Source organism: Hemiscyllium ocellatum, chromosome 45, assembly GCF_020745735.1.
Source record: "Hemiscyllium ocellatum isolate sHemOce1 chromosome 45, sHemOce1.pat.X.cur, whole genome shotgun sequence".
Lineage (NCBI taxonomy): Eukaryota > Metazoa > Chordata > Chondrichthyes > Orectolobiformes > Hemiscylliidae > Hemiscyllium > Hemiscyllium ocellatum.
In genome coordinates this window covers 15,673,165-15,700,318 of record NC_083445.1, presented here as the reverse complement: position 1 = coordinate 15,700,318, position 27,154 = coordinate 15,673,165, and the positions used below count along the sequence as shown (strand labels likewise).

Below are 27,154 nucleotides of genomic sequence, written 5' to 3'. Positions count from 1 at the left end.
TGTCCCTTGTGGATATCTCACTGTCTCTCTCTTCCCTGCCCTGAGCAAGTCGTCTACTGGACCCCTAATGCTTTTAGCTCCCCTAATGAATCTTATTAACTGTTCCCCCCAAAAAAAGTGCTCTGAGGATTTCCCTGTTTGTCTTGAGCCTCATTCAGAAGCCACTTCCCCCCACGCTGCAAATCACTACTGAATGAACAATGGCACGGAAACCGAAAGCTGCAACTTTCACCTTGCGTCTTATTAGGCAAATCTGCATTGTGCGTCACCCTGATGGACAATGATAGGTGTCCAATCAGAGAAGGCGAGAAGGCTTGGTCCACCCTCAGCGTAGGCCAATCAGCGCCGGCAGGTGGTCCTTCCGGAGCTAGAAAATTCTGCAAGAGCGGGGTGGAGGGTTTTTTTCATATAATTCAACGAAGTCAAAATGGATTCTTGGTACTCCGGTAAGTGCAGACAACAGTTCCTTCTAACCTCTTGAGTTTCGGTAATTTGAGTGACTCGGCCAGGGTTGGGAAGGTTTTATTCGGGAGGAGGAAGAAATGAAAAGGTTTTTTAAAAAAAAATTCTGTCTCGAGGCACGACATGTTAAACGGGAAGCCGACCTAACATGATGGGTTGGGAGGGGGCAATGTGTCCCGCCCTCTGGAGTTCCTGATTGGTGGAAGGCCTCACTTACCACCGAACGCTGCTCCGTGATTGGTGGGAGAGCCTGTCAATCGGGCCGCACCATAGTTTGGTTGACCCAGCGCGTCGGGTTTGTCTTTTTTTTTGCCTTTGCACCCTCCCCCCCCCCCCCCCCCCCCCCCACCCCCTCCAAACTTATTTTTATTTAAATTTTAATAAAAGAAAAATCCTCTTGGGAAAGACGTGGCTTATTCGGTTTTTGCTGTTAAAAACAGCCACGATCACGCACTCGCATGTGCGTTTTTAAAGCCTCTTGTGTTTTTAAAATGCGTAGGTCCGCGTGTGTTTTCTTCAACTTTTTAAAAAAAAAACCAAAGGTCACGGCCGCTTTCCGTTACCCCGGTTAGCGACTGTCTAAAATAAACCTCCTCCACCGCCATCCACACGCCGCCTTTTCAAAAATTTTATCGAATTGCAATAAAATGGCGGCCGTTCCTTGGCATGGATTATTCCAGGTGCGCGCTCCAGGCCGATGTGCGCGCCCCCGCTGCCGGCTGGCGTGCACGTTCTCTGTGTGCACAGCTCTGATACGCACGCACGAGGGATTTCGGGGACAGGGCAGTGGACGACAGCCATGACGACAGATTGCCCCACTAGGAGCGTTGGAGAAACTTGGGGTCTGGCAGCATCTTTCACCGAAAGAATGAGTCCTCTGTGGGACGACAGTTTTTTGCTTCTTGATTTAAGAAGGGGAATGCTGTGATCTAGTGAAAGACAGTAAGGGGTTAACCGACGCAAGGTTTCAGGAAGCAAAAGAGTGGCAGTGGGCGCAATAAAGACTGGAGGTTTGTGTACGGGTGGCCTGTACATTAAAATGCAGTTGAGATAACCCAGCAGTGAAAAGGAAGGTCAGTACACGTTGGAGACAGTGGTTGTGAACAGAAGTTGCCAAATTCTGTATAAAGTGCTCCCGCCTGCAGAGTGCTAAGATAAAAGCTGCCGTTTTTCTATGATATAGTGGACAAAGTTACAAATAACACAATGCCAGGCTATAGTCCAACAGGTTTATTTGAAAGTACAAGCTTTCAGAAGGCTGCTCCATCATGTTTAGATTAGATTACTTAGATTAGATTACTTAGTGTGGAAACAGGCCCTTCGGCCCAACAAGTCCCGCCGAAGCGCAACCCACCCATACACTACATTTACCCCTTACCTAACACTACGGGCAATTTAGCATAGCCAATTCACCTGACCCACACATCTTTGGACTGTGGGAGGAAACCGGAGCACCCGGAGGAAACACATGCAGACACGGGGAGAACGTGCAAACTCCACACAGTGTTGTGTAGTAGGACCGTAAGATGCAATTTATAGCAAAAGATTAATGTCATGCAAATAAAATGATTTATTTCACAAACCTCAATTGTTGTTAAGTCTTGGTCTGTTAAATATAGCACTTTACTTGCATGACATTAATCTTTCGCTATAAATTGTGTCTTATGGTTCTGCTGCACAACCACCTGAAGGAGGAGCAGTGCTTGGAAAGGTTGTGTTTCCAAATAATCTGGTGTTGTGATTTGTAATGCTGTTTATCAAATTTCACTTGGAGGCTGGCATGTCACTGACGGGTCACTGTTGGGAGCAAGAGAAGGTAGTATATTAAAATGATGTGAAAGAAGGCTGGTCACCCAGTCAGAATTTGGTCTGTGTTGAAGTGAACACACTGAACACTAAACAATGCGTAATAAATTGAAAGTATACATCAGTTCCTTCATTTGGAAGGAGTGGAGCCTTGGATAGTGAGAAGGGAGGAAGTGAAAGCATAACTATTGCATTTCTTGTGTCTGCATGAAAAGTGCATACCACATTAGAAGTACAAGTTGGATCCAATATCTAGTGGTAAACTTTATAAATCATACTGTAATCAAAGGTTGAGAAAAATGACCAAGTGTGGAATTTTTAAAATGTTAACTGTTTTCCCCTGCACATGTCAGACCTGCTGACTATCTTTAGCTGCTTATACCAGATTTCCAATGTCTAACTGTTTTAAAAATGCACTCACTGTAAAATGGCATCCAACTTGCACACAAAGCTCCCACAAACAACATCATGATAACATAACTAAAACATAGTTGAGTCAATTGAGGGATAGATAGTGATCAGGACACTCGTGGGATCTTGTACATGGAAGAGAGGTTGGATGCGACTTTGTTTCGATGTCATATTGAAAGATGGAACCTACCTCCAGTTTGTTTGAGTGGTAGCCTTAATTTTTGCTTTCAAGCCTTGGAGTGGGTTTGAACTTTCAATCTGACTTGAGTGTCATGTCAGATTGTGCAAATTGAGCTGTCACTGATGTTTGTCAGGAGATGAGGACATTTAAGATAGCAGATTGTGACATGTCTTGTCTGAGGAGCTGGAAAAGTCTGATTTAATTACATATTCAAGTGGATTGGATAACTATTTAAAGGGAAAAAAATCTTAGTGTGCCACTGGGGAAATGGGGAAGTCAAATTAATTAGAGCGCTTTTCTGAAGATTTGGCATGGAACGGGTGGGTAGAGTTAAAGGTATGACAGTCCGACTATACCATATGGCTGCTCTCTTAGGGGGATGCAACTGATAGAGCTTTAACCCAAAGGCCACCTTGCTTCAAATGAAGAGAGAAGTAGTACTTGTTCAATGCAATGTTCTCCAGCAGCATCTGTACATTTTCCTCTTCCTGAACTGTGGTTATCATCTTCCTCTTCATGCTTGTAGAATATCTTGGGAACAACAATTGTAATTTATTATAATTTAAATTCCTTCTGCTGTGGTGGGATTTGAACCCATTTTCTCATGGCATAAGATTGGAAATCTCAATTAATGATTGTGATAATCCATTTGTCCTGCCAAGCCTATCCTGATCAGCAGAATATTTGTCCTTAGTCAATATAAGCCAATGAAATTGGTTCTGTGATTTTTGTTTTCGTATTCTTGACAACTTTTTAAACATAGGACTGTTTCCCTGGCACCTACAAAAGATTGTCTTCTGCTAGTTCCTGTAACTTTGAATCCCAGCAAGCCTGTCTTAGTCTTTGTTCGTCCTTTTGAGATGATGTGGACATGTTGGACTGGGGTGGACAAAGTTTTAAAATCGCAATAGGTTATCAGACATAGAATTTATGATCCTGCCCCACTAGTTACCTGATGACAGAGAAGCTCTCCGAAAGCTTTACTTCCAAATAAACCTGTTGGATTATAACCTGGTATTGTGATTTTTTTAACTTCCTCTGAGAGCTTACATAACAATTACAGCATGTTAAGGTGCATTTCTAGTGCTGTTCAACTGTCCTTTCACAGGATCCAAGTTTTCTGCTTTGCAGCAGAGACCACTGTGAAGTTCACAGCTCCTGTTGAATTATTCATCTCTTTTCAGAATTTTCATTTCAATTCGAACTGTTTTGGTTGTAGTTAACCAGTATTAACACATCTATTTACTGGGCAAGTGGACCCAGTTTGGATGAACCTTTTCAGAAATGTTTCTGTTTTGATCACTTTGAAGCGGTACCCTTTCCAGGCTGTTGCTTTGTCTTGGGGCGGTGTCTTCTGTTTACAAAGACAATAGATGAATTTTATGATTCTTAGTGAGAAATATTGAGTTTTATTTAAATATTCCTGGTTGTGTTCATTGCAGGGTATGGGACTGGTGATTCTTGGAACACTGGAGCCACTAATTCTCAAGGTAAGATTTTCCTGGGTTCTTGGTTGCCTGCACCCTCCTTTTTAAATATATTTTATGAAGAGATTAACCCTTTTTAGTAAGGCAAAAAGTGCATTTAAATGCTAGGTGCTTTTGGTTGGGTGGGACAGTGACGTGGGTGCATTGATGCAATTAGTCTGCTAATTTGACCCCATGTATTTGTGCATCTTTGCCAGTCACTTTATAACAAAATAGTGTAAATGTACCACTGTTCTGGTAGGATTACTGTTGTGAATCTCATACATTTAACAAGGTTATTGTCTGCTGAGAAATTTAGAGTGGGAGGCTGTTCTTGAGCATACCTGTGATGCCTTTGGGTGTCTGTGATTTGACAAGTGAGGCCACTACATCTTTGCTGTGTTTATATATTTTCAGTTGATAAATTTAGGGTTGAACAAAATGCTTATGTAAATTTATGTTCCACCGTTTTCACTGATGTGCTTCTTTGTGTCAACTTGTTGTGAAGGGTGAATGCACCCTTTCAGGTACTTGTCCTGTTACTTTATGTTCCATAATATAATCTATATGAGGGCATCACAACCAATGATTATGCCCAGTGTCTATCATAATTTCAGTATCTGCTCTTGCACACAGCATGGCAATCCAGGTACATAAGAATGCCTTTTGGATTCAATGAATTGAAGCATAGCCTTTATATGAAGCTCATGCGAATTAGGAGCATGTGAAGGCTGTTTGATATCCCAAGCCATTTTAGACATTTGATCAGAATTGGGTTCAGGCAGTGTGCTTTGACAGACTCTGGATTAATGCTTGGAAGTAAACTTGAATTTGTTGTTTCCATTGCGAGTCCTTTGTGGGTGCAATGTTATGCAGTCTTACGGGTTTTTAATTGATTTTGGTTTTAATTATTTTCCCTTCCAACTCCTGCAATCCTCACTAGAGCAAGTGTCTAGTCTTTTGAGACTGCATTTTATTCTGTAGAAATCAATGCTATTACAGTGTGTGTGTGTCTCTTTCCCCCCCTTCTTTCTTTCTCTCTTCTTCCTTTCTTCCTTTCTTCCTCTCTCCTCCCCCCTTCTTTCTCCCTCTCTCCTCCCCCCCTTTCTTTTTCTGTCTTCTTGCCCCCCCTTTTTTCTTTCTCTCTCTCTCCTCTTTTCCCCCCCCCCCCCGCCTCTCTTGCAATAAATAAATTGAAGTTGCCACCTTCACAAGTTTCCAAAACTTTAAAACAAGTTGAAATGAAATGGCGTTAGCCAACTTGTACTAAGACACTTCTTTCTAATACCACTGGGGCTTCATTCTCCCAGTTTCATTTTGTTGCAGCTTTAACGACTGTTTACTATGATTTTTGATTTAGAGGAATCAAATATTTTATTGCCTGGTCTAAAAGACATCTTTTGAGATCAGGCCTTTTTCCATAGGGTAAGGGGAGTCCAAAACTAGAGAACATAGGTTTTAAGGTGAGAGAGGGGAGCCTTAAAGAAGGACATGAGCAGTAACCTTTTTCATGAAGAGGGTGGTGTGTGTATAGAATGAGCTGCTGGAGAAAGTGGTGGAGCTGATGCAATTAAAAAGGCATCTGTATGGATACATGAATCAGAAGGGTCACATGGGCCTAGGTCAAATTGGGATGTTGTTGTGATACTTATGCCTATCCAATAAGTATGATTAGATTAGGTTAGATTAGATAGTGTGGAAACAGGCCCTTCAGCCCAACAAGTCCACACCAACCCACCGGCACGCAACCCACCCAGACCCTTTCCTGTACATTTTACCCCTTCACCTAACACTACAGGCAATTTAGCATGGCCAATTCACCTAACCTGTACATCTTTGGACTGTGGGAGGAAACCAGAGCACCCGGAGGAAACCCACGCGGACATGGGGAGAATGTGCAAACTCCACACAAGTCAGTCGCCTGAGGCAGGAATTGAACCCGGGTCTCTGGTGCTGTGAGGCCACTGTGCCCCCCATTTTATGAGTGTCCCCTGGGGCAGGAAATTGTTAATGCAGTTCATTTCCTGGAAAATGGCTATATGTTGCAAAATATCCTGCAACCGTTTGACTTTGGGTATGCACATTTAATATAGTTTAAGGTTTCTACATGTTTTAAATCTTTTGTGTCCTTTTCAGAATATGATGGCTATGATTACAGTTACACCCAGGATACTATACCCAGCTCTGCAACAAATTACGGCTACAATTCTGGTAATAAGTCTTGGGAGGTCCCTAAAAATACAGCAACGGACACCATCATCGCCAAGATCAACAAGCGTCTGGATATGCTTTCTCAACTCGAGACGGAGAACCAGGTGCAAGACTCTTACCAGGACAACAGGTATTTGCTGAAAATTCAGTGCTAAAAGGAAGAGCAGCAGTTCAATTTTTTAAAGGCGTTGCATAAAGACACCTTTCCTCTGTATCTGATGAGTTTCAATTGTCATTGCATAAAACTTAACATTCAAAATACAGTCTTCTCAACCAGAGTATTTGCTTTACATGCTTCAAATTCACTGTTTGCTGTTTCAGTTTCTACCGTACGGATTATCTTTCAATAGTATTACTTGTTTCCTAAGTGTGGGTTATTTGCTAATTGAGTTCGTGAATGTAAGTTTCCGAGAAACTTCTTGGAAAGGGATGGCGATGTCTCAATCGACTGCTTTCTGATTGACAGCTTCATGATCGTGTTACATTGGCAGGTTTTGAATCGGAGGAATCAAAGCTTGTGGCTAAAATTATTCTGATGTTTGGTACTTTGGTTTAAAAATGGCAGCTTTAACCAAGTGCATGTCTATTTTAGAAAATTAGCAATCCAATATCAGAATCAGTCAACCTACTTTGATTTGCAAAATAACTAATCTCTGAATTGTGAACCTAGTCAATGTTGCTATCCTTACATACTTATTGTGTAGCTCTAAATGTTTCTGTTCAATTTCATTGCTTTTTTTTTGAAATGCACGTGCAGTGGGATACTGCTTACTTGAAGGACAAGTAACAATTGGCAAAGCTTGGTGTTTTGAAGTTTGTGGGAGAAATTAAAGTTTAGAAAAGTCCTATTGTCAAGAAGCTGGATAAATTGATATTTAAACACAGAATTTTGTTGTGAAACTTGACTTTCAGTCATGTCAATCCATATATGAAATAGCTCTGTTATAATCTAGTATTGGCAGCATTAGTTTGGGTTAAACTTACCTCCCTGCAGTAGGGAAGAGGAAGAGATTGCTACAATAATTTTGGTCTTAATGTAACCTATTTGCAACATGCCTAAGGGCAATGGTCATGCATACACTCATCCAATCACTTAGCTGAATGGTCAAAAAAGTAATTGTATTAAATGTGCTAAGGTGGACTGGTGATTATTTCAATAGTTTGAAAACTCTCCTTATAAGTATTGTTTTGCAGAATTGTTGCCCATCAGTTTTCATGGAAGTGAGCTTATCCAAAACCTTGAATTTAACTTAATCATTTGTAGCAGTTAATGCTAGGTTGAGGTGATTTGTTCCCAAGATACTATGATGTGTCTAGCTCCTCTTTAAGTTGGTGATTTAACCATCCCATTAAGGATGGGAATTTTGAATCTTTGACAGTGTGGTGGACAAGAAGACTTGATCCTAACTGCTTGCAAACTTGGCAGCTGCTGTACTGTGCACTGGGAGTCTCGTTTTTTTTTTGCCATGTGTTGTATGTGCTAATATATGCTGGTGTGTTTGTAGTTTCTTTTACACAGAGATAGGTTATTCAAAACCAAGCTTGTTTAGTACTCTGTAAACACCATTTCCTCTTCAGTAAGTTGTTCAGAGTAAGATGCTACATTTCAACTAGTAAAATTAATTACACTCTGATATTCCATTAAAGCTGGATTTGAATGCACTCTCTAGATTGGTGAAGTAGATAGGGCTTGCTTTAGCAGCATATCTACAATAAAATGTGCTTGGTGGCATAGACGGTGTAGCATGGTGGAAAAATCCCCATCGTTCCTGCTGGCTGTAAGGATGAGATCTGGTTCTCAAAGGTATCGTGTCCAATGATGTCAGGTAAATGATTTAAGCATAAGAGCCTATAAGCCAAACAATTGTTTTGTCATTTTAAGGTTGCCATTGAGCTCATAGTCTTTAACCCCTCCCCCCCATCCAACCCTTCCCATCCACAAGTAAAAGTTAACATGGCGTACAACTTTAAAATGGCTAAAATCCAAATATTGGTGGATTTTTCCATTCTGCTGTTTACCATATTGCAACATGTTTTGAGTGGCAGTGTGCTCCAAGAAGAGTAATTGCACAGCCAAAGCTATGGAACATGGACCATTACTTAACTAAATTGTATTTGTTAACCCATGCTGTGCGATTATTAGTTACATTTTTCACTGACCCATTTTTCTGCTATTTTAATTAGCAGTTTAGTAAATGCAATACTAGTGTTTGTTAGAGACTGACCATTTCAGCCAATACTTATTTAATTACTGCAAACCACATAGGTTCTGTAATTAGCTAAAATGTCATTAGCTACAGCTATGTTGTTTAGTTTTTAAGTCTGCTATCACTTCTTGGCAGACTTGTACCATGGTACTTTCCAGCTACTGACCAGATTCCTTGCTTGCTGTGCGACTCTTTCAGGTTTACACCTTACGAGTCCTACGACTCCGGGTCTTCACTGAATGACCGTGATCTGTACAGATCTGGCTACGGTTACAGTGAATATGGGCCTGATTATAACGATTCCTATGGAGGTCGCTATGACCACTACGACAGCTCCTACGGGACCCGCAGAGATCAGTTCCAGAACAGAGCACGTGACCCATATGGCCCTGCTAACCAGTGGGGCCAGAACTGGTCTAGAGACCGGCCTCCATATAACAGACCCAATCGGAACGACCCCTTCATGTCACCTGCAAGTTCCGGGCGAATGTCTGCACGCTGGAATGAGCTGTCGATGGGAGGCAGGGGCCCCAACGCCGCCACCGCCTCCTCCACCAGGAACCTCCCTTCGCTCTTCTCCCCAAACATTATCCCCATGGACCTGTTCAGAGTTCAGGGATCGGGAAGACCGTTAGGAGGTGCCAGACAGCGAAGGAGAGACAGGACTCGAACCAGAGGCGTAAGTACCTTTTTAAATACTTTTTATTTTATCCAGTAATTAATAGGTAAAATGAGGCATTCTGAAAATTTCATTTGTTCATTTGAGGGAGTTTTTTTTTTAGTTCAAGGGCACGACTTTTAATTTTTTTTTAAGTGGACCAATGTGAACTTCCACTGCCTTGTCCAAAGAAAAATCCATTTTTCGTGTGCAGTGTTTCAACTAGTGCAGAACTGAAAGTGCTTAAACAGAAGGATCCTCTAGCATATCTATAACCCGAGTTGTATCATGCCTTTTTAAAGTCAGGTTATGCGAATTGCACTTGGTTAGTTAAGTCTTGAGAACCATCTTTGGTGAGCCAGTTTCCACATCCATCCTTCTATTTAAATCAGTCATCAGTCATTCCTACTTCACTGTAGGGTATTTGCACGCAGATGTTGTTAAATTGAATGTATGATTTATTGAACATGTTTGTGGTTTCTGTCATAGATTGCAACATGAACATTAAGTTTTTAGTGTTAAAATGAGTATTGAGTCTCAGCTTCATAAATTCTATGCTGTTTAAAACTGTATTAAATTTGTATGTTAGTGTCATATTAGTCTCCTGTAGCTGATGCAAAATGTACTTCATGTTTTTGAATTTCATTTTATTTCCAGCCTGGAATTGGCAAGTGCTTGCAAATCTTAACATTAAATGTTTAAGCTAGGGATAGTACTGCACTGTTAAATGTAACTTCCCACATTAAACAGTGGGATGTATTGTCTGCCTTCGTGTACAGTACAATATTGGAATTTATTTACAGTAGATGCAGTTTAACTTGGAAAATTCAAGGGATCTTGCAGTGTTGAAACAAAATGATGCAAATCCAAAATTGATTCTTGCAATATAAATATTCACCATATTTCTATAATCTGTCTCCACTGCAATGATCCTGTATAAAATCTTAAGACTTTTGTGATGTTTAAAAGATACTTCGACTTAAAAATGACTACCATGAGTTTTTTATCTTTTGCATTCTGATTGGTTTGTGGGGTGAACTCCAATGAGTTTTTTAGTATGGAAATTGAGTCTGTGTTCCATGTGTGATTTTTACCAATCTTTGACAGTGCCCAAATTACCTTTTTGAATTTGCTCATTGTTATGTAATCCAATTTTTAAGAATTAGCCTGTGATGCTTGCATTAGTTGTCAACTGTACACTGAAAAGCGGGCAAACTTGCTTTTCTTTAATGTTGTCCATATTAATACTTTCAAACATTTTCCCAACTGTAGATTTAAAAATGGGGATATTATGGTTGATATTTTCTTTGACTGGAAATGTTAAGTCTGTTCCCCTTTCCACAGATGCTGTAAAATCTGCTCAGTATTCCCATTATTTTTTGTTTTCAGATTTGAAGCACCTACAGTGTTTTGCTCTTGATATTTTGGGAATCCAATAAATTTTATTTTTTTGAGCTGTTCTGAGCCTGGATTCTCCTGAATTGAAATGAAGTTCAGGCCTGAATTTCAATAACTTTCCCAGTATGTTCCTTTTTAATTTTTAAATTCTGTTTTTACCTTTAGTCAGTTTTTCAATATTGTATGTGGATTCAGCTAGGACCCTTGGTTTCAATGTTACTTTAACATTCTAAAAAATGAAAGTCCTTTTTACCTTTTTAAGCATTCTACTGTTTGTTTTGTGACTCTTCCCCACTTCTTTTCTGATCAAAATCTTCTGGAAATGTGACTGGTGCTGAGGCAGTTTCATAATCTTTGGTATATCACTTGTCTTTCTGTGGACCAATCCTGCTTTGCAAGTTTGGCTTGTTTGTGTTTCTAGGTCTGCAATTAGTCCATATGAGTTGACGTAAAACAAATGCAATTCAGTACATTACATTGCTTTACTTTTTTGTTTACAGGATTTGTGCATTAAGTGAAATAAAGAAATGTTCTTTCTGCTGAGTGTAATTCAAACTATATTCATGAAGGATATTAACTTATCAAGAAACGTTGCTAAAGAGAGATCTGGAGTCTTTAAGTATTTTTCATCTTGTATTCTTCAGGCTTTCTTCTGGTTTGCACTGAAGAAAGGACTTTGGAGCCAGCCAATCTGTGCTGCATCTCCCTGGCAATGTCCTGACTAATCAAAGTAGATTAGTGCTTAACTGGTCATGCTGTACCTCCTGTTGTCCAAGTTCGCATCCTCTTGGCATGCTGTGTAGATTGTTGTTTCCTTTTTAGAATGTGCACTCATCTGGATTGAGACTCAATGATAAGCTTGACTTTGTTTTTAGCAATAACCTTGCTAAGTGAAATCATATATTAAGTGCCAAGGGAAAGGATATTGTGATGTAGAATTCACAAGTTGTTTGATCTGCTAAATTAATATTTAATACTGAGCAATTCAGTTTGTTCAATATAGTAAGTGGATTCAGCTGGGACCCTTTGGTTTCAATGTTACTTAAACATAATGCCTTTTTAATAGTAAAGCAACAATTTATGCTCTCCAAGATTTTGCTTACTGTTTTCTCCTTTCTCCCTTCCATGGTCGTCCGCCTACTTCAGCAGAGGTTGGGCATTATTACTGACACTTCAGACTACCAGTGGTTACCACATACTAGAATAATGACATTGCTTGTGTGTTGTATTTGGTCACAGACAATTGTGTATCTGATCTGGTGGCAAAAGTAGTTACGTGATCTCTTTGAAAAAAAATGTGATGTCTTTGACACAGACTGGCACTCTCCTCATCATGAGTTCTAGAATGCTTTGTGTGCGTGTGAAGTGTATTTCATCATTTTCTGTTCTCTTTGCTTAATTCCCAAGTTGTTTGGTTAATACCAGTCACAGAAAATCATAGCATGTCTTGCAGAAAAGTTAGGTTTCAATTTTGAAATGATTTAGAAATGTGAAATTAGGTCAGTATTGTATAGTCCAACTGTTGTCCAGTATTCAGTTTATCAGGAAGTGTTCTTTGTCTTTTTTAAAACATTGGAGCAACAAATAATCAGGGTAAACTTAGCTAGCTGTGAAATGTTCTGTGTGTTGTCTGTAATGCCAAGTTAGGGTGCATCCTAAATCATTAAATGGTAAACAAAAATTGTTCTGGACTCTACAAATAACTTGTTTAAGTCCAGAGTGTTAATAATTGGAATATTTGAAGATCACTTATGCATATCATGAGATTGATTCAACACCATGTATAAAAATATTTTAAATGCTCTTTGTGTATTAAGAATGTGAATTGATCTCTCTTTGATCATTAACAGATGAAGAAAGTGACTGCAGGCTTTGGCAGGAAGAGAAAGCTTTCCACAGCCAGTACTGATGAACCAGAGAACAAACAAGCAAAATCCGAAGATCCTAATGGATCTGATCCAGGTATGCATCAAATTCTTTCATTCCTGCAACCTGTCTTTTGCCATGTTAAAATACAAGTGATGTTCCCTCACTTTTTCATGACAGACTACTTTTGTCTCCTGCATTTTAAATTTTCATCTTTTGATAATCCTCCATAAGAACTACATTTCCTTCAGCAAGATATTGATAATCTATACTGATCCAGGTGCATGCTGAAACTTAACATTTAGCTACTAAGTTTTACTCCAGAATTAAGGTCAGGTTCAAGTCAATAATTGGACTACAAACTACCAGAATGGGAGGTAAGGCCAATTTTCCTCTTGACTTCTAAGTAGTACCCTGTGCTTGGCATGCATGTCAATGCAGGGTGAAAATGGAATTGACTTGAGCAATCCTGTGCTATCCCATGATCTATCCAGAATGGGTTTCATAGCGTCTAAGGACTGTTATGCTGCAGGAGGAAATTATTCTACTCACCATGTCTGTATTGGCTGTGTATGTGTTGTGTAGTGCTGCTCTTCCTCTCCCTTGCAAGTTCATCCTTTTCAGATAAGTTGATTGAATCAGATTAAATCTGCTCCACAACATCTTTCAGGTTGCATTCCATTTCAGGTTTGAACCACTTTGTTACTGGATTATCTGTTGAAATGTCTTCAACACAACATCCTAAATATAGTTATTCTGTGACACACTGAAATTGCACTCTACAAAATGTTGAAAGAGAATAGTCATTATGTAACTTATATATTGTTTAACTGTTTTGTACCTACACTTGTTCAAATGACTGATCCATGAAGTGCATCGTGCAATAATGTTATCTATTTGAGTGGTAGCGTTCTTAAAATGACTCTTAATTTCAGGAGAAGATGATGGTGGTGAATCTGGAGATGCTGCTGGAGATGCTGCTGGGGATGGTGGTGTAAGTAGTTGTTTGCTTACTGCCGACATTGAGTATTTGCTAATAAAGCCAGAGCTCAATCATTTGAGAGACTGACTGCAGAACCTTGTGTTTTGCATGAATGTTACTGGTTTATTTGGTTTAGTATGAAGGAGCTTAACTTCTGCAGCTGTTTAATTTGTATGGGATTGATTCTATTTTGTTATCCTAATGAGGGGGAAGAGAGAAGTGGATAATTTTATATTGTAAGCGACAATGTCCACATGAGATTTGATAAACTTCTTGGCAAGTAACCAACTATTAAAATTTTGCATGATGTAATGTGGCCTTTTTTGGTTGAGATTTTCAGTTATAGTCTTACTGACTGTCAACTTCTGATGTGGATTTTGACCCTTCATAGTGTACTCTGGGAAACAGCGCAATTCTATTATCAGTCAAACCTTCGAGTCCAGATTGACTTTTTTTCTGTGAATTCTGCAGGAAACAGTTAGCAGGTTTCATATGTAAAACTAAGACTGAAGTGGAGAAATACTCTTCTTCCCCCCCCCTCCCCCCACTTTTAAGCCAGTCTCAGCCTGTGAAGACATATTCGGGAGATTTGAAATTACTGAGAAACTAGGCCAATTTTATTATGAATATGGATGAGTAGAGTTAAACATTCATATACCATTAATGCTAGAAATCAATCCAGCTCTTCCACAAGTCATCTTGAAGAAATAAAAGCCCAATTTAATGATATGATTTGCCTCCTTTTACCAGAAAAACGGAACTTGCACCAGGTTTCTAAACTAGAAGAAAAACATTTATAACAAATGTATATGCTATATTAAATAGTGAAAGGATTATTAATTAACATGCAAATGTAAACTGCATCCCCATTAAATCCAAATGCATGCACAATGATTTCATAAATAGGATTTGGAAAATAGTTTTGCAGAGGAACATCGTTTGTGGATCAGGAGCCAAAAATGTGTGGGTGGAGTAAGGTGATATTCTCAGTTTGTTGGTCTTAGAAGTTCACCTTTACACAAACCAGAAAAGCTAATAGTGGGTGGTGCTTTTTGAGGAGTGGGAGTAGAATGAGATACTGACCTATCTTGTTGGTTTTTTAAGAGCTCTGGGTAAAACTGCTCACATCTCAGTTCTGTGAAAAGCTGCCAATGAAAAGCATATTTAGATTAGATTAGACTTACAGTGTGGAAACAGGCCCTTCGGCCCAACAAGTCCACACCGACCCGCCGAAGCGCAACCCACCCATACCCCTACATTTATCCCTTACCTAACACTACGGGCAATTTAGCTTGGCCAATTCACCTGACCCGCACATCTTTGGACTGTGGGAGGAAACCGGAGCACCCGGAGGAAACCCACGCAGACACGGGGAGAACGTGCAAACTCCACACAGTCAGTCGCCTGAGTCGGGAATTGAACCCGGGTCTACAGGCGCTGTGAGGCAGCAGTGCTAACCACTGTGCCACCGTGCCGCCCACATATACCTGGTGTCAATGTCCCAAAAGTTACATGACCTTGTGTTGCCAATAAGGAAAGGCAACACAGTATTAGTTTGGATGTGTAAAAGCAAACAGCTATTCTCCAAATGCAGTGTTCAAACTCCTCATTTTATCCCCCATGTGAAATAAATTTTCTTACATGAGTCACTTTTTTTCTCTGGGAGTTTGAATTATTAGATTATCTGCCTGTATAACTAATTGTTACTTCAAATATGTTTTGTTGGAAAGACTTGCTGGAAGTTGTATTTTTAATCACTGTAGCAATCAGTACTGTTACTAAGTTGGATTGTCCAATGCATCTCAACATGGGACTTCTAACTTATTGCAACTGGATGTAATATGCAAAAATATTTCTTGGAGCATGTTTATAATATTGCCTTAATGCATGTGTTTTTATTTTCCCAGACTGGTGAAGGCAAAGAGGGTGAGGACAAGAAACCAAAACGCTGTAAGATCAAGTTTTAGTTAGTGTAATTCTCTGCATGAATCCATGTACTCAGCAGAGGAAGGGAGTTCATTAAGTTTCTCATGGTTTTTTTCTGTTGATCTGTCTTGTCACTTTCTCTGCAAGTTTACGTTGGTTTGATTGATTCACATTTATGGCTTTCTTGGCAAAGTGAATTTGCTTAAAGGTTAAATTGACATTCTGTAAATGCTAATTAGCTGCCAACTGTCTAATTTTGTAACTCTGGATAGTTTAACACACTAACTCAGTTGAAATGTGATACAAGTAGGCTGTCCCTATTTTAAAGTGTGGACCTTATGTAGGCAGAGTAGGCAAAGAGACTGAAGTGCAAGCAAATTGTTAATAGCTGATTCCACTTTAAGCAATGAGCTATTTTATCATTAGAGGTTATATACTTTATGTAGAATTTGTTTTAATCAGTGTTAAACTCTAGCCATTAAGCTGAACTTCAACTGAGCTTGGATCTTCCTGTTACCAATGCCTTTTTGAACAAAGAGCACTGTGTAGTTTTTAAAAGGATGGTACTTTTTTATATAAGGAATAATGGTTGTTGATTTTGGCTGAATTGAGCATTAAGCTAGCCTGGAGCATTGTTTTCTTTAGAGCATTAAGACAATGCTGTTTTCTGGGTCTGTAGATTTTGAAGGAAAAAAGACTGCCTTTAGTAGAGTGATGTGCTTTTCCGATCTGATATGGGAGTTGAGTTGCTGACTGTCTACAGGATTCACAACCAAGACACTTCCTATCAGATCATGGATTGCTTGGAATGGCAATTGATGGAGAGGAATTTGTGTGTACAAAATTTTCTGATTCAGTATGTGGATGTAGCTACGAGAGAGGGTGCAAAACTTGACCTACTCTTGGGAAATAAAGCAGGGCAGGTGACTGAGGTGTCAGTGGGGGAGCACTTTAGGGCCAGTGACCATAATTCTATTAGTTTTAAAATAGTGATGGAAAAGGATAGACCAGATCTAAAAGTTGACATTCTAAAATGGAGAAAGGCCAATTTTGACTGTATTAGGCAAGAACATTTGAAAGCTGATTGGGGCAGATGTTTGCAGATAAAGGGGCAGCTGGAAAATGGGAAGCCTTCAGAAATGAGAACGAGAATCCAGATAAAGTATATTCCTGTTGGGGTGAAAGGAAAGGCTGGTAGGTATAGGGAGTGTTGGTTGACTTAAAGAAATTGAAGGTTTGGTTAAGAAAAAGAAGGAAACATATGTCCGGTATAGACAGGATAGATTGAGTGAGTCTTTGGAGTATACTTGAGAGAAATCAGGAAGGCAAAAAGGCAACATGAAATAGCTTTGGCAAATAGAATTAAGGAGAATCCGAAGAGTTTTTACAAATACATTAAGGACAAAAGGGTAACTAGGGAGAGAATAGGGCCCCTCAAAGATCAGCAAGGTGGCCTTTGTGGAGTCTCAGAAAATGGGGCGGGGGGGGCGATAATAAATGAGAATTTTACATCCGTATTTACTGTGGAAAAGGATATGGAAGATATAGATTGTAGGGAAATAGATGGTGGCATCTTGCAAAATATCCAGATTACAGAGGAGGAAATGCTGGATGTCTTGAAACTGGTAAAGGTGGATAAATCCCTGGAATCTGATCAGGTGTACCCGAGAACTCTGTGGGAAGCTAGAGAAGTGATTGCTGGGCCTCTTGCTGAGATATTTGTATCATCAATAGTCACAGATGAGGTGTCGGAAGACTGGAGATTGGCTAACGTGCCACTTATTAAGAAGGGAATAAGGACAAGCCAGGGAACTATAGATCAGTGAGCCTGACGTCGGTGGTTGGCAAGTTGGAGGGAATCCTGAGGAACAGGATGTACATGTATTTGGAAAAACAAGGACTGATTAGGGATAGTCAACATGGCTTTGTGTGTGGGAAATCATGTCTCTCAAATTTGATTGCGTTTTTTGAGGAAGTAACAAAAAGTATTGATGAGGGCAGGGAAGTAGACGTGATCTAAATGGACTTCAGTAAGACGTTCGACAAGATTCCCCCAGGAGACTGATTTGCCAGGTTAGATCTCTCAGAATACAGGGAGAACTAGCCATTTGGATACAGAACTGGCTCAAAGGTAGAAGACAGAGGGTGGTGGTGGAGGGTTGTTTTTCACACTGGAGGCCTGTGACCAGTGGAGTGCAACAAGGATCAGTGCTGGGCCCTCTACTTTTTGTCACTTACATAAATGATTTGAATGCGAGCATAAGAGGTACAGTTAGTAAGTTTGCAGATGATATCAAAATTGGAGGTGTAGTGGACAGTGAAGAGGGTTACCTCTGACTACAACAGGATCTGGACCAGATGGGCCAATGGGCTGAGAAGTGGCAGATGGAGTTTAATTCCGATAAATGCGAGGAGCTGCATTTTGGGAAAGCAAATCTTAGCAGGACTTGTACACTTAATGGTAAGGTCCTAGGGAGTGTTGCTGAACAAAGACCTTGGAGTGCAGGTTCATAGCTCCTTGAAAGTGGAGTTGCAGGGAGATAGGATAGTGAAGAAGGCATTTGGTATGCTTTCCTTTATCGGTTTGAGTATAGGAGTTGGGAGGTCATGTTGCGGCTGTACAGGACATTGGTTAGGCCACTGCTGGAATATTGCGTGCAATTCTGGTCTCCTTCCTATTGGCAAGATGTGAAACTTGAAAGGGTTCAGAAAAGACTTAGAAGGATGTTGCCCTGGTTGGACCCAGGGAAGTGGTAAGGAAAGAGATCAATCTGAGACAGGTACACTTGGGAAAAGTGGTGCGTTAAACAGTCAGGAACAAAGCAGAGAATGCAGTAGGTCTGATAAGTTAAACTGCATTTATTTTAATGCAAGAGACTTAACAGGGAAGGCATATGAACTCCGCATGGTTAGGAACATGGAACTGGGATATCATAGCAATTAGAGACATGGCTCAAATGGACAAGACTGGCAGCTTAACGTTCCAGGATATAGATACTACAGGAAGGAGAGAAAAGGATTGAGAGAAGGGGGAGTGGTGTTTTTGATCCTGGAAAGCATTATGGCTGGACTTGAGGATATTCCAGGCAAGTTAGTTGGGTGGAACTGAGAGATAAGAAAGGGATGATCACCCTATTGGGATTGTACTCTCGACCATCCAATTGTCAGCTAGAAATTGAGAAACAAATTTGTAAGGAGATCTCCATTATCTGGAAGAGTAATAGGGTCATTCTGGTAGGGGATTTGAACTTGCCAGACATGGACTGGGACTGCCATAGTGTTGAGGGTTTAGGTGGAGAGAAATTTTTAGTGTATAAAGTTTTCTGTTTCGGTATATGGATGTACCTACTGGAGAAGCTGATAAACTTGACCTACTCTTGGGAAATAAAGTAGGGTAGGTGACTGAGGTATCAGTGGGGGAGCACTTTGGGACCAGCAACCATGATTATATTTTAAAATAGTGATAGAAAAGGATAGACCGGATCTAATAGTTCTAAATAGGACGAAGGCCAATTTTGATGGTATTAGGCAAAACTTTCAAGTTGATTTGGGGACAGCTGGAAAACGAGAAGACTTCAAAAATGCGAACAAGAGTCCAGAGACAGTACCTTCCTGTTTAAGGTGAAAAGCAAGGCTGATAGCGGAGATCGAGTGAACCCTTAAGTATACTCCTACTGCCTTTATACTGCGAGGGAAATCAGGAGGGCAAAAAGGGGACATTAGATAGCCTTGGCAAACAGGGTTAAGGAGAATCTAAAGGGTGTTTACAAATACATTAAGAACAAAAGGGTAATGAAGGAGACGAAGGCCCCTCCAAGATCAGCAAGGCAGCCTGTGTGGAACTGCAGGAGATGGGGGAGATACTGAGCAAGTAGTTTGCACCAATGTTTGCTGTAGAGAAGGACATGGAAGATATAGAATGTGGGGAAATAGATGTTGACATCTTGAAAAAATCTCCATATTACAGAGGTGGTGGTGCTGGATGTCTTGAAATGCAAAATTGATAAATCCCCAGGACCTGATCAGGTGTACCTGAGAACTCTGGGAAGCTAGGGAAGTGATTGCTCGGCCCCTTGCTGAGATTTGTATCATCGATAGTCAGAGGTGAAGTGCTGGAAGACTGGAGGTTGGCTAAAGTGATGCCATGATTTAAGAAAGGTGGTAAGGACAAGCCATGGAATTATAGACTGAGCCTGACATTGGCAGAGGCAATATTGAGGGACAGGATTTACGTGCCTTTGGAAAAGCAAGGACTGATTTAGGGATAATTAACATGGCTGTGTATGGGAAATCATGATTCACTAACTTAGTTTTTTGAAGTAACGGAAGATTGAAGGCAGAGCAGTGGATGTGATGTATATAGACTTCAGTAAAGTGTTTAGCATAAGTTCCCCACAGTAGAGTGCTTAGCAAGGTTAGATCATGTGCAATACAGGGAGAATTAGCCACTTGGATACAGAACTGGCTCCAAATAAAAGATAGGGTGTGGGTGAAGGGTCAGGAAGCGTTTCATTCGGGAAGCCTGTATGTGCCACCAGGATCAATGCTGCATTTTGTCATTTACATAAATGATTTTGATGTGAACATAAGAGGTACAGTTAGTAAGTTTGCAGATGACACCAAAATTGGAGGTAACCTTCTTTGTTGTCTACTACACCTCAATGGGATCTTGTTTAGATGGGCCAATAGGCTGAGTGGTGGTGCTACATTTTGGAAAGATAAATCTTGGCAGGACTTGTATACTTGTAAGATCCTGGAGAATGTTGCTGAACAAAGACCTTGGAAGTGGAGTCACAGGTATATAGGATAATGAAGGTGTTTGGTCTGCTTTCCTTAATTGGACAGAGCATTGAGCGTAGGAGTTGGGAGGTCATGTTGCGGCTGTACAGGACATTGGTTAGGCCACTTTTGAAATAGTGTGTGCGCAGTTCTGGTCTCCCTCCTATAGGAGGGATGTTGTGAAACTTGAAAGAGTTCAGAAAAGTTTTACAAGGATGTTGCCAAGGTTGGGAGGATTTGATCTACAAGGAGAGGCTGAATGGGCTGGGGTTGGTTTCCCTGTAGTGTTGGAGGCTGAAGGGTGACCTTATAGGGGTTTATAAAATCCTGATAGGATAAATAGACAGTCTTTTCCCTGGGGTGGGGGAGTCCAGAACTAGAGGGCATAGGTTTAGGGTGAGAGGGGAAACCTTTTAAAAGGGGCCTAAGGGGCAACATTTTCAGAGTGGTGTGTGGATGGAATGAGGTGCCAGAGGAAGTGGTGGCGGCTGGTATAATTGCAACATCCGAAAAGGCATCTGGATGGGTATATGAATCGAAGGGTTTGGAGAGATATGGGCCAAGTTCTGGCAAATAGGACTAGATTGGGTTGGGATATTTGATTTGGCATGGGCATGTTAGACAAAAGGGTCTGTTTCCATGCTGCATATGTCTGACTGAGTATTATTGAAATTTACCTTTTTAAACTGTAAACACTAAGGAGCTGGATAGCTACTACCTAATGTACTGAAATAGTGATTGTTTTAATTAGTTCCTACAATGCAAGAAAAGAAAAAGGCAAATAAACCAAAGAAGAATCGTGACCGTCTTGCAGAAAGGTATGCATTAACAGCATTGTTGCTAGGTTTCTTCTATTCTGCTGTTCATATTCCGCAGCTTCTCTTTAAAAAGACCATTATCTTGTGTTACAGGATAATGTATGCCTGCTCAGTTTGTAAGTTCCGAACCTTCGAAGATGAGGATATTTCTTCCCATGTGGATAGCAAGTTCCACAAGGAAACTTTCAAGTTCATTGCGACCAGACTTGACAAGCAGACTGCTGACTTCTTGCATGTATCTATCCATTCTGTTCCTTTTTTTATTATTGCTGTTAGTTCAAAATCTTACAATTAAGTGTTTTTTTTTCAGAGAGCCTGCAATTCATTGCATAGTCTTAAGGTAGCTGTGTGTAAGAATACAGGCTGTTAATATAATCCATTGTTCATACAAACTGTTAATGTTTGAATCTATTCCAGGAGTATATCCTAAACAAGATTCAGAAAACTCAGAAGCGCCGGGAGCAAATTGGAGATAAAACTATCTTGAGAAAGCAGCTGATGCAGCAGCAAGATTTACTGCAAGGTATGTTGAACTTAGTGGAAAGCATCCAGTCTGTAATTTGCAGATTTGACATTGCAAATAAGATGGCCTAATCAATGTTTAGCTTTCCAAGTTCAGGGCATTGCATTTTCATATGACAAGTGTTACTGAAAACTTTATTTCTTTGCCTCTGGATCTTTCACAGAACAGCTATAAAATGTTACTGTTACTGCCATGGGAAAAGCAAAAGATTTAGAATGAGAAACCAGGTTAATTCTGTACCTATAGAAAGTAATCTTAAAAATTGGTTCAGTATCTTCTGTGAACATTGAATCTCGTTCTGTTTTCTTCCATATCAACCAGTTCCATGGAGGGGTGCTTAGCCTCCACTTTGCAATTTGTACACTGAAATGTGGTCAAAACCTGAGGCTCAGTGAGGAATGGCAGGCAGAAATACCTATCTACTGTTTGGGATCATAGGTTTTCAGTCAACTGTTCAGACAAGTTATAGGACATGCCTGAGGCAAATGGAACTTTTAACCTGGATCTTTTTGGCCCAGAGGTAGTTACACAAGACACTCTGCTTGGGATTGTACCCTAGATAAAATGTTGAATCATTGGTGGAGCAACAGTGGACAGCAGATCTGATACTATTTGTTACTCCAGCTCTGAACGGAGACCGCATGGGAACAAGGTTTGAACCAGTATGAGCGCAGCAGGTCAGGCAGCATCCAAGGAACAGGAGAATCGATGTTTCGGGCATAGGCCCTTCTCCCAATTCCTGAAGGGCTTATGCCTGAAACATGGATTCTCCTGCTCCTTGGATGCTGCCTGACCTGCTGCGCTTTTCCAGCAACACATTTTCAGCTCTAATCTCCAGCATCTGCGGTCCTCATTTTCTCCTTGAACCAGTATGAACACCATTCTAATTTAATTCTCTTAGTGTCAGGAGTATTTTATATAGGTCTTGAATGTGGTTTAAGATTGGGTTGAAAAGACAGTTTGAAGTTGAAGCTAATTCAATGTTTATCTTGTATTGCAGTTGGAAATTTTCAACGTCATGCTGTGTTGCTTTCAAATTCTATGTTCTAGTTCTGCAAACTGGAGCTACAATTGCAGAAGTGGGCACAACGAATAGCATTTTAGATGGTTAAGATTAGGCACACTGACTTGCGTGTTAAAATGTGTACAGGTTGAAAAATGAAAAGACCTAAATACTAAAGGTCTTTCCAAAAGCAAGCAAACAGACCTGTAGGAATGGAATTCAGACTTAGTTTTTCTTCCCCCTGAAAAAAACATTGGCCCAGACCGACAAAGCAGCAGGCTTAATCGATTACATCAACCACTCACTACTTCATCCTACGTTTGTGTTTCCACAATTCTACAAGTCTGGCATTTTTACTAGATTTTCTTTTTGCCAACAAGTACACTAAATTTAATCTGGAAGCTTTGCCGAGAGTATTTGGATCACTTATTTTCTAACTGAATTAGGATTTTTTCATACCCAGATATGTTTGACATGCTGGTATCAGTAATTTGAGCTTTATTGTTTGGCATTCAACTGTGTTAAACAACTGCTTAAATACTCACCAATTCTCTTTCCCCCTCAATGTTACTATTTTATTTAAGTATTAATTTATTTCCTGAATGATTTGAGTGCATGCTGCTGAGCATAAGCACTGGAGCAGTCTGCCAAGGTTTGGGGATGGGGAGGAAAGAATGAGGTAGTCTCCAGACAACCTGATAAATGTCATCAGTTAGAATTCACGTGCAAATAAGTTTTATTGATTATAAATAGGGTGCATAATCTCAACTGTCATTATTGCCTTTGAGGAACGGTCTCCTCCCCATTTATTTTTTTTTACTATCAGTTGCTGTATCTAATCCTTTGTAATTGTTCTGTAGATGTTGGTTTGGAACACTTCATGAAGAAAGTGGAGGCAGCACACTGTGTTGCCTGTGATCTGTTTATCCCCATTCAGAATGCTGTCCTTATGCGACATTTGAAATCACCAGATCACGGCTGGAACCGCAGAGTAAGTGATGTGTAATAAGTGAAGCAGATTTTGAATTGCAGACAGGAGATTGAGGAGGCTAACATTCTCTTGCAGCTGTTTTTTTTTGTACTCTTGTTGGTGACAGCAAGCCTCTTTCCTCTAGCCAGGATTACATTGGATCTCTATTTTTAGGACTTTGGGATAATTTTGACCAGAATTTTTCCCAGTTTAATTTTTGTAAACTGAAGAAGTCTGTCCAATAACTTTGACCTCTACAGGTTTCTGAAACGGTAGACCAGAAGCAGCATTCTTGGTGGAGGGATCACTGAGTGGGAGGCACAGTTTAAGGGTAGAAGGGGCAGGGGAATGTTTTCATCCTGAGTGTTATGGAACCAGAAACCTTCAACATTTAAGTATTTAAATGTATAGGATTTAAATTTGGAGCAAGTATTCAAAAATAGAATGTAGGTGGTTTTTGACTGATATTGATCCAAGTACAAACAATTTAATCCTTTCTCCCAAATATAGATAGTGGCGTGTGGTCATTAATCTCTAAACTGATCTCAAATGCTCAAGCTTCACTACTAGTTCATAGATGCTCAACAGTAGCAGAATGGGATGTGTTAGAAAAAGGAGTCGTGTGCTTCAAACGGCCTGTGAAATAGTTATTTTGTCTAAAGTTATAAAGTGTGTAGTATCAATTTAAAAAAAAATTGAGGTATCCACCATCCTTGTCTGATTAACTAAGCTTTCTTGAGTCCTGAGATATTTTGAACTGCAAGATTTTATCCAAAAAGCAAGGAATCACTAGCTTCATTGATTATCCTTTTTACCATCTCTTTCCTACCAGGCAATGCTGGAGAAAGCCAAGAAGGGCAGCCTTGTCGTTGCTAGGAGTGTCTTGAATAACCGTAACATAGCAGCAATGCTAGAGAAGTACAAGAAGGTAACTGCTGTCTTCAAAAGTTTTAATTCTGTACTGCAACCAGTTGCAGAAAGAATCTTTAAAATCTTTGTATTGGTTGGTTAATTCTGGGTTTGAAACAGACATAACATTCTGTTGACTATATTACTATCTTGTAAGTTCTGCCTTAGGAATAATCCTCATTTTTCCATTATAGCTAACTAGTGTCCAAATCATCAGAATTCATTTTAAGTTTAACTGGTGACATCATCATCATCATATTATCCAGTGGGAATGGGAGTGTGCAGATTTTGATCACATAATAATAGAAGCATCATAAAGGGCAGTACACATCACTGTTGTACTTGATTTATTAAATGTTATTCACTTGAATATAATGCAACTTTGCATAAATAAAACTTACCAGCAGAGAGCGTTCTCACTTGCACTCAACTGACTAGATAGACATTAAGTCATTTTCTCCTCAAATACTGCAAACTGCCACACAACAATTGATTCCATTTTAAGTATATTGTCCATTACAGTAAATTAAACTCTATTAATTGCATGATGAACAAACATTATATAAATGTTTATTTCAAGGTTGCTGGCTAAATCAAAATCAATTTATAATGAAATGGGATATTTTTAGTATTAGCAAAACAATTTTCACGTCAGTAAAATCTTGATGGAACATTAACACGCTGACACCAGGTTTGTTTTTGTAACTTTTCAGTGCTTGTTCTTAACAACACAATGTGAGTCGGAAAGGCCTTTTGAGTGAATGAATTTTTCATGGTGGGGAAAGTAGGATGATTTGAGGGTAGCATCTAGGTATTGCTAGCATCTTGCAAGATAAACTCATTTTTCTATGGAAAATAAATTGGATTGCTTTTCAAATGATGGTTCAGATTTTATTGGTCTGAATGGAGGACTTTATCTCATCTCCTCAGTGTCAGGATTGATATGTAGTTATTTTGTTGTAGGAACTGTATTAAAATTTTACTGCATGTATGTCTTTTTGCAGGGTGAGAACCCATTTACTGATGATCCAGATAAAGATGAGGAGGATGTTGCTGATGCAACTGCTGAGGGTGGAGATGTTACAAAGGACAGCTCTGTGGATGTTGAGAACAAAGGAGATACTGAAGATACAGGTGACAACATTGTCACTGAACTAAAGCAAGAAATGATCGATCCATCTGAAGAAAATGCAGGGGAAGCAACAGAAGAAGAAACTGGGGAGGGGGAGGGGGAGGCAGAAGAGGAGGCTGGAGGGGAGGAAGAGGCTGGGGAAGAGGCAGAGGCAGCAGTGGAAGAAAGAGAGGAGGCTGAGGCTGAGGGTGAGGCAGGAACTGAGATGTTCAGTGGGGAGGCAGCTGAAGACAAGGATCCAGAATTGACAGCAGAAGAGGAAGATGAGATGCTGAAGGGAGATGAAGAACAGTTGGAATAAACTTGTAGTACAATTTTCTGCAGATATGCAGATGTATAATTCTATCCCATACCAGCTATTGAAGTTTATACTAGTTTAAAAATTTAATTGTTTTTAACTTGCCAGTAGATTTGTGTTCACTTGCTGTATTGCAGTTTCATCCAATATGGCTAAAGCCAAGTCAAATTTACTTCTACATCTGATGTGAATTTTTTTTTAAAATAAACTTGGTTCCTGTAATGTGATTAATGTGGTGTTCAATTGATCCCTACTAACTAAGGACTGGCATGGTTTGTTTGCAGTAATTGAAGTTTGTGACCTTAACTCAAGGTCTGGCAATCTTTATTCAAAGCTACACAATCCAGATTTGTTCCAGTTGTAAAACAAAGACACTGGGTTTAAAAATCTCTCATTTGGTTTGTGTACAGATGAGGTGTAAATATGTAGTGGGATTTGGGTGACTTAGAATATTTTGTTGTAATAATTTAGCACTCTCTTGCATGAAATTGGTGAATGGTGCTTTTGAGCATGTTGCTTGTTTTAAAAGTTGATTTTTGTAACTGCAAATGCAATTCCAGCAATATTTAGTGAAGCAGCTATTGTGAAAATCTAGAAATGCTTCAGGGCAATAATACTGCATTCCTGCAGGGTGTGGGCTGCCTCATAAGGTTTCACATTACATTTAACATCTACCAGCCCAACTAATTTTTTTTTAGCATTTGCACCTCCACTGTTTTCAAACCAAATGCAGATCAGTTGGCATGTGATAAAGTACACTTCAGTATTGAGTAACAATTGAAAACAAGTATGGCTTGGCTCAGTGGGAATGCAGTGTGGTTTAGCGTTTGTATGAGCTGCAGGAAGTTGTTTTCATTTATTTTTCCTGTACTGGGTTTATTCCACCCTGCTTTTCTATGCAGCAGCAACCTTTATTTAGGCTATTTAAATGCAATGTACTTTGACTCTACTTCATTGTTTTCAATTTTATACACAACTGTAAATCAGTTTGTAGTGGTGTTAATTAAAACTTCCAATGTAATCCTGTGTTGTGGTTCTTAGTACTACACTTCTAGTGCTGTTCTACCTGTATAGCTACAGGAACAATGAGTACTACCTTTGACTGTAACAGTAGTTGTGGAATACTTAGTTCTGAAGCAGCTAAAGGA

The 27,154-nt window shown here is 39.8% G+C and overlaps 1 protein-coding gene across 2 annotated transcripts; it reads left to right on the top strand.

The window, feature by feature from the left end:
- Nucleotides 1-356: 356 nt before the first annotated feature.
- On the top strand, nucleotides 357-27,027 carry LOC132835934 (A-kinase anchor protein 8-like). 2 transcript variants are annotated; one of them, XM_060855052.1, is made up of 13 exons: nucleotides 357-446; nucleotides 4,303-4,350; nucleotides 6,463-6,667; nucleotides 8,943-9,423; nucleotides 12,651-12,762; nucleotides 13,602-13,660; nucleotides 15,556-15,574; nucleotides 21,105-21,171; nucleotides 21,265-21,406; nucleotides 21,589-21,694; nucleotides 23,558-23,688; nucleotides 24,500-24,595; nucleotides 25,581-27,027. In XM_060855052.1, the coding sequence occupies exons 1-13, from the start codon at nucleotides 428-430 to the stop codon at nucleotides 26,007-26,009; spliced, it is 1,914 nt and encodes a 637-aa protein (XP_060711035.1). In that variant the 5' UTR covers nucleotides 357-427; the 3' UTR covers nucleotides 26,010-27,027. The 2 variants fall into 2 exon arrangements, with proteins under 2 accessions (XP_060711035.1, XP_060711034.1); XM_060855051.1 differs by having other exon boundaries at nucleotides 15,556-15,598.
- The last annotated feature ends 127 nt before the right edge of the window (nucleotides 27,028-27,154 follow it).